Source organism: Gobio gobio (genome assembly GCF_949357685.1).
Source record: "Gobio gobio genome assembly, chromosome: 25".
Taxonomy (NCBI): Eukaryota; Metazoa; Chordata; class Actinopteri; order Cypriniformes; family Gobionidae; genus Gobio; species Gobio gobio.
The window spans coordinates 573,975-581,686 of record NC_137121.1 but is presented as its reverse complement, the minus strand read 5'-3'; the positions used below and the strand labels follow the sequence as shown (position 1 = coordinate 581,686).

The 7,712-nt window shown below is 47.8% G+C and overlaps 1 protein-coding gene across 1 annotated transcript in view; it reads left to right on the top strand.

The window, feature by feature from the left end:
* nrcamb (neuronal cell adhesion molecule b) overlaps positions 1-7,712 on the top strand; it is a gene marked incomplete at both ends in the record, with an annotated part of 33,108 nt that overhangs the window by 4,545 nt on the left and 20,851 nt on the right. The window contains 11 exons of the mRNA XM_079809533.1: positions 185-290; positions 395-591; positions 892-1,014; positions 2,605-2,775; positions 3,049-3,105; positions 4,372-4,483; positions 4,559-4,743; positions 6,591-6,722; positions 6,798-6,941; positions 7,036-7,147; positions 7,239-7,405. Of these exons, the coding sequence (XP_079665659.1) occupies positions 185-290; positions 395-591; positions 892-1,014; positions 2,605-2,775; positions 3,049-3,105; positions 4,372-4,483; positions 4,559-4,743; positions 6,591-6,722; positions 6,798-6,941; positions 7,036-7,147; positions 7,239-7,405 (1,506 nt within the window). The remainder of the gene's footprint in view (positions 1-184; positions 291-394; positions 592-891; positions 1,015-2,604; positions 2,776-3,048; positions 3,106-4,371; positions 4,484-4,558; positions 4,744-6,590; positions 6,723-6,797; positions 6,942-7,035; positions 7,148-7,238; positions 7,406-7,712) is intronic.

Sequence of the window (7,712 nt, the reverse complement as noted above, 5' to 3'; positions counted from 1 at the left end):
CTGTGCTGCAGTGTGTGTGTGCATGCTGATCGTACAGCACAGATCCAGTAAAACACAGCACTGATTTACACCAGTGAACAACCGTTTGAGTGCATGTGATGCGGTAGAGTTAAGTGCTTTTGCATGTGTGTGTGTGTTCTCTGATTGGCTGTATCTAAACTAACCCGTGTCATGTGACCCACAGTGCCCCAGCCGCCCACAATCACCCATCAGTCGCCGAAGGAATACATCGTGGACCCGCGAGAGAACATCGTCATCCACTGCGACGCCAAAGGGAAGCCGCACCCGGGGTGAGAGACAACATTATATATGCGTGTATGTTAAACCTCACATGGTGATTGGCTGAGGACAGAACTGCTTTAAATGTGCTGACCCAAACCTTGCTCGCCCGCAGCTTCTCGTGGACCAGGAACGGGACGCATTTCGACATCGATAAAGATCCCAAAGTCACCATGAAGCCTCATTCGGGAACGCTGGTGATCGACATCAGCGGAGGAGAGAAGGCCGACGCCTACGAGGGCGTGTATCAGTGCACCGCCCACAACCAGCTGGGCACCGCCGTCTCCAACAACATCATCATCCGCCAGTCCAGTACGTCCGCTCTGCACCAATCAGATCACTCGCTGCTCATCTCATCTCACGCTGTCTCGTTTAACCCTCTCACTCTCGTTGTTTTGTCGTAAGACATTTTCAGCGTCATCAGAGATCTGATACTCGGAGGTAAATGCCCATGTTTGGCTGTAATGCATGCGGCGGCCCAATCCTGCAGACTGACCTCATAGTGACCGTGTTTAGATCTCTTTCCTTCATTCTCACCTTTCACCTCCGGCTGAGCGTCACGTCCGCGCTTGTGTCGAGTCATGTGATCACGGCTGCTTCCTCTTCCTGTAGGATCTCCTCTGTGGTCTAAAGAGAAGTTCAGTCCGATGGTTGCTCAGGAGGGACAGTCTTTAATTCTGCACTGCCGCCCCCCCGCCGGCCTCCCGCCGCCCATCGTGTTCTGGATGGACAACAGTAAGTGTCCTCATTAAATCTGTCTCCTGAATGCATGTTAACTATGAACAGTTTTTTCATAATGTCTATTCAGATGTCATAACTGGATCTTCTCTAATCATTTAGTGTGATTTAAACTCCGCCCCTACATACAGAGCCATGCCCACATCCCAACATCCAATCAGTTCACAGAATCAAGGCGAGGATGGGGCACTCACATGAGATCCACCAATAGCAAACCACAACCATGCAATCAATTTCCCACGTTCAAAAACTCCACCCCTGCAAGCTCACACTCATCTGCATACACTTTTAAGAGCCACGCCCACATCCCAACATCCAATCAACAACCAGTGCACAGAATCAAGGCAAAGGCGGGGCAACCTGTCACTCATATGAGATCCCTCAAACAACCATCCAATCAATTCCCCACGTTCAAAAACTCTGCCCATGCAAGCTCACGCTCATCTGCTTACACTTTTAAGAGCCACGCCCACATCCCAACATCCAATCAACAACCAGTGCACAGAATCAAGGCAAAGGCGGGGCAACCTGTCACTCATATGAGATCCCTCAAACAACCATCCAATCAATTCCCCACGTTCAAAAACTCCGGCCATGCAAGCTCACGCTCATCTGCATACACTTTTAAGAGCCACGCCCACATCCCAACATCCAATCAACAACCAGTGCACAGAATCAAGGCAAAGGCGGGGCAACCTGTCACTCATATGAGATCCCTCAAACAACCATCCAATCAATTCCCCACGTTCAAAAACTCTGCCCATGCAAGCTCACGCTCATCTGCTTACACTTTTAAGAGCCACGCCCACATCCCAACATCCAATCAGCAACCATTGCACAAAATCAAGGTGAGGGCGGGGCAACCTGTCACTCACATGAGATCCACCAATAGCAAACCACAACCATCCAATCGATTCCCCACATTCAAAAACCCATGCAAGCTCATGCTCATCTGCATACAGAGCCACGCCCACATCCCAACATCCAATCAACAACCAGTGCACAGAATCAAGGCGAGGGCGGAGCAACCTGCCACTCACATGAGATCTACCATTAGTAAACCACAGCCATCCAATCAATTTCCCATGTTAAAAAACTCTGCCCCTGCAAGCTCACACTCATCTGCATACATAGCCACGCCCACATCCCAACATCCAATCAACAACCAATGCACAGAATCAAGGCGAGGGCAGGGCAACCAGTCACTCATATGAGATCCACCAATAGCAAACCATAACCATCCAAACAATTCCCCACGTTCAAAAACTCCACCCACGTAAGCTCACGCTCATCTGCATACACCTTTAAGAGCCACGCCCACATCCCAACATCCAATCAACTACCAGTGCACAGAATCAAGGCGAGGTTGGGCAACCTGTCACTCACATGAAATCCACCAATAGTAACCCACAACCATCCCAATTCCCCACAGACCCACTCAAGCCCCGCCCTACATTTGTTCTTGTTCCTGAAGCGATTACTCAGATATATATGGCGCTATAGAGGAGAACAGATGAGTGTAACTCCCGACTCGTGTGTGTGTGTGTGTGTGTGTGTGTGTGTGTGTGTGTGTGTGTGTGTGTGCAGATTTCCAGCGGCTGCCTCAGAGCCGGCGAGTGTCCCAGGGTCTGAACGGAGACCTGTACTTCTCCAACGTCCTGAGGGAGGACTCCAGGAACAACTACATCTGCTACGCCCGCTTCCCGCACACGCAGACCATCCAGCAGAAGCAGCCCATCACCGTCCACGTCATCGACCGTGAGTCGCCATCTGGGGGAGGACGCTTCCCCTAGTCATGTGCCTCTGAATGAGCGCTATTGTGTTCTGGGCTTGGTTTGAGCGTCAATAAAACCCCCGAGCGTCCATTCATCACTTTAATGCACTGTCCGCTCTCTGAGCGAAACAAAGAGCGCTCTTGAGTGGCAAATGCCATGGGCCGCAGCTGTGAGAATCCGCTTCTCGATCACAGTCCTGCGCTCGCCGCACTGTTTGCATGTGTTTGATTTGTTTTGTTGTTTTGTTGTGTTTCAGTGGATTCACTCAATGACACAATGGCAGATTATTTCAATGACACTGATTTGTTTAGTGGTGAGTGACGGCGCCCCCTAGTGACTCTCATGTAACCCACACCCAGTGACCTCTAACCTCAGCTGTACTCCCTCATTCCGGAGCATCTCTAATCAAAGCCCCGGTTTATCGACTAACAGATCTCAGATCTCTTCTACTGTAGACTCTAGGGATGCAACAATACAGTTAGTTCACGGTTCAATACATGCCTCGGTTTTCGGTTCGGTTCTGATGGCTTGTAGTTTTTTACTATTCTATTCTTAGGCGACAGGAACAGCAAGAGGATAAAGAGAGAAAATACTATTTTCTTATTGCAATACTCTATAAAATATACATCGATTCTTATTAAAGCTACTGTATTAAAGTTTTTCAGTCAAGAGCAGTGACCAGTGAGTGATCTTTTTATCTTTTGTTGTTGTATTAACATTAAAGGGATAGTTCACTCCAAAATGAACATTCTGTCACCGATTACTCGCGCTCAAGTTGTTTTAAACCTGAATAAAGTTCTTTCTTCTGTTGGACATAAAATATATTTTGAAGAATGTTGGAAACCAACCAGTTGCTGGTCCCCTTTGTAGGAAATAATAATATGGAAGTCAATGGCTACCATCAGCTGTCTGTGTTCAACAGGAGAAATGAATACAGGTTTGGAACAACATTTGATGAGTAAATAATGAGGTGAACTGTCCCTTTAAGGACAGCGTGTTCACTATAGGCTGCGCTGCTGTCAATTTAAGACCTGCACACATCTAATATACAGACACACAGCGATTTCACTTTCACTTTAGACATAACCGACTGTGTTTATGTTAACCTTGTGTGTGACAGTATTAGCGCAGTAAGACTACTTAGTCCAGTAATCACGTGTTTGACAGGCGTTTAGTGCGCGCGCTCAGAAAAGCGCATGTGCATAAGCACGTGAATGAAATGTTTAACCGGCAAGGCTTTAAAACACATGCAAATAATGAACTTTCGTGATTGTGAATAACTATAGTGTTCCATGAGTGTAACTCTACCACTGACCTGTGATGTGAATGTATGTCGCGCTGTTCAGTATTGGGATGGAGGCAAATTATAGAATTAATTAAATGCGAAACCGAAAAAACGCAATTCACAAGCGCGTATTGAACCGTGAATGCTGTACCGAACGGTTCAATATTATATTGAGTATTGTGGCATCCCTAGTAGACACACCTGATCATCTCTTTCTGTCTCTTCCTCCTCCCGATGTCTGTTGAGCTCAGTGTCAGACTGAGGCAGGATCTCACTGAGAGTGTTTGCTTTCAGAGAAACCGGTGGACGAGCGAGCGCCGGTGTTCATGGTTCCCAGCGGCTCGCTGAGCTCTCAGATGGTTCTGAAAGGAGAGGTTCTGGAGCTGGAGTGCATCGCAGACGGCCTGTGAGTTCAGGGTCAGCAGCTCAAGTGTTAGTTTGTGTTTGGGTAGATCTGTGACGTTCTGATGTTCCCGCTCAGCCCCACTCCTGCGGTCTCATGGACGAAGCTCAGCGGTGAGATTCCCAGTCACCGAGCGTCATTCCTGAACTTCAACAAGACTCTGCGGATCACGGAAGTTTCTGAGGCTGACGCGGGAGAGTATCGCTGCACTGCGGGGAACCGGCATGGCTCTGTCCACCACACCATCAGAGTCTCTGTTAAAGGTGAGAACACACCAGAGATGGGCACTCGAGTTATTGACTCGCATTTTATGAGACTTCAGACTTGACTCGGGACTCGACCTGAAATGACTTCAGACTTGACTCTGGACTCGACCTGAAATGACTTCAGACTTGACTCTGGACTCGACCTGAAATGACTTCAGACTTGACTCTGGACTCGACCTGAAATTACTTCAGACTTGACTCGGGACTCGACCTGAAATGACTTCAGACTTGACTCTGGACTCGACCTGAAATGACTTCAGACTTGACTCTGGACTCGACCTGAAATGACTTCAGACTCGACTCTGGACTCGACCTGAAATGACTTCAGACTTGACTCTGGACTCGACCTGAAATGACTTCAGACTTGACTCTGGACTCGACCTGAAATGACTTCAGACTTGACTCTGGACTCGACCTGAAATGACTTCAGACTCGACTCTGGTCTCGACCTGAAATGACTTCAGACTTGACTCTGGTCTCGACCTGAAATGACTTCAGACTCGACTCTGGTCTCGACCTGAAATGACTTCAGACTTGACTCTGGACTCGACCTGAAATGACTTCAGACTTGACTCTGGACTCGACCTGAAATGACTTCAGACTTGACTCGGGACTCGACCTGAAATGACTTCAGACTTGACTCGGGACTCGACCTGAAATGACTTCAGACTTGACTCGGGACTCGTCCTGAAATGACTTCAGACTTGACTCTGGACTCGACCTGAAATGACTTCAGACTTGACTCTGGACTCGTCCTGAAATGACTTCAGACTTGACTCTGGACTCGACCTGAAATGACTTCAGACTTGACTCGGGACTCGACCTGAAATGACTTCAGACTTGACTCGGGACTCGACCTGAAATGACTTCAGACTTGACTCTGGACTCGACCTGAAATGACTTCAGACTTGACTCTGGACTCGACCTGAAATGACTTCAGACTTGACTCGGGACTCGACCTGAAATGACTTCAGACTTGACTCGGGACTCAACCTGAAATGACTTCAGACTTGACTCGGGACTCGACCTGAAATGACTTCAGACTTGACTCTGGACTCGACCTGAAATTACTTCAGACTTGACTCTGGACTCGACCTGAAATGACTTCAGACTCGACTCGACAAAAAAGACTCTTAAAGATTTTTAAAAACAACTCAAGTCTTTAATCCTTTTCTATCGCAAATTTAAAAAAAAAATCTTTATTTGAATGTTATAATATCTGCTTCACATGTCATGACGTGGTAGATCGGACCCTTGTTATAGAAGTTCCTTACGCATGTCTGTGTATTGCGTGCGTAAGAGTGCCATGAAACATGACAAGATCCATCGTGCCATATGTTCTCACATATGGATTTACTACCGTGTCAGATCGACTCGATGCAAAGAATGTGTGGAAAACAATTCAAGACACAGGAACGTCCTTTTATTAGACATCGCGTCCACAGCTACTGTTGTGTAGTCGAGTGGCTTTTTTAGATCGCCAGCCTGTTAAAACATGAAGAAAATCCTTTAAACCTAGCACTACGTTTTGCTTTATCAATCTTTTCGCAGCTTTTCTCTCTCTTAATGTAGACACGAGAGAGAGATAGAAAGATGATAACCCATTTATTGCTTAAAGCACCTATTTTATAGTATCGCAATCAGCATGCGTACAGTTTTCTATTGACTAGAAACAACTAGAAATGTTCGGTTTGACTACATGTCTTGTTGCCAGGACAATAGTTTTTTTACTTTACATTATAATGGCACACACACACTGTTGAGTTCATCAGTACATCAGGTTGATGTGTCAGGTATTGGTGTAAAGGTGTGCTCGCACTAAACTCTGTTGTCTCTGTCGGCAGCGGCTCCGTACTGGATCAGCGCTCCCAGGAATCTGGTTCTGGCTCCGCTGGAGACGGGCGTGATCACCTGCCGGGCCCGAGGACACCCCAAACCCCGCATCCGCTGGTCCATGAACGGCCTGCCCATCGAGGGTCAGTTCCCGTCCGTCCGTCCGACCCTCTGTCAGCGTGAGACTGTCAGCTGATGTTGTGTTGTTGTTGCTGCAGACGCTCCTAAAGACCCCAGCAGGAAGGTGGAGGACGACAGCATCATCTTCTCCGAGGTCCAGACGGGCTCCAGCGCCGTTTACCAGTGTAACGCCTCCAATGAGTACGGATACTTACTGGCCAATGCCTTCGTCAACGTGCTGGGTGAGCGTCGGACGACAACACACACACATACTGACATCTGTTTCACACACACTCTCAGTTCTGTGATGATCATGTGACGCTGCTTGTGTTCCAGCGGAGCCGCCCAGAGTTCTGACGCCCCCTAATAAAGTGTATCAGGTGATTAAGAACAGACCCGCGCTGCTGGAGTGCCTGTCCTTCGGCTCGCCCATCCCGGCCGTCACATGGTGAGACTGTAGTGCGTGTATGATGCACGTATGGACTGGTTTAGAATCGTAATATTCATAAAGCAAGCGTTCAATCATTGTGTTGGCGCAGGTTTAAGGACAGCCGCTCCAGCATGTTGGACGGAGATCCCTATGTGCTCCATAAGAACGGGACGCTGGAGATCAACGTGTCTCAAGCTGCAAACGGCGGGAAATACACCTGCGTCGCCAGGAACAACCTCGGCATTTTCGAGAACCACGTCTACCTGGAGGTCAAAGGTCAGAGGTCCTTCAGAACTCAGTGTTCGTGCTTCTTAAAGGGTTAGTTCACCCAAAAATTTTAATTGTGTCATTAATGACTGAGCCTCATGTGGTTGGACACCCGTCAGACCTCCGTTCATCTTCAGACACAAATGAAGATATTTTAGTGTAAATCTGATGCTCTGAAAGGCCTCCATTGGCTCAACTTTACACTCTCAAGACCCTTAAAAGACACTAAAGACTAAAGTTACAAAGTCCATCTCACTACAGCGGCTCTACAATAACTTTATGAAGACGAGAATAGTTTCTGTGCGCAAAAAAACCC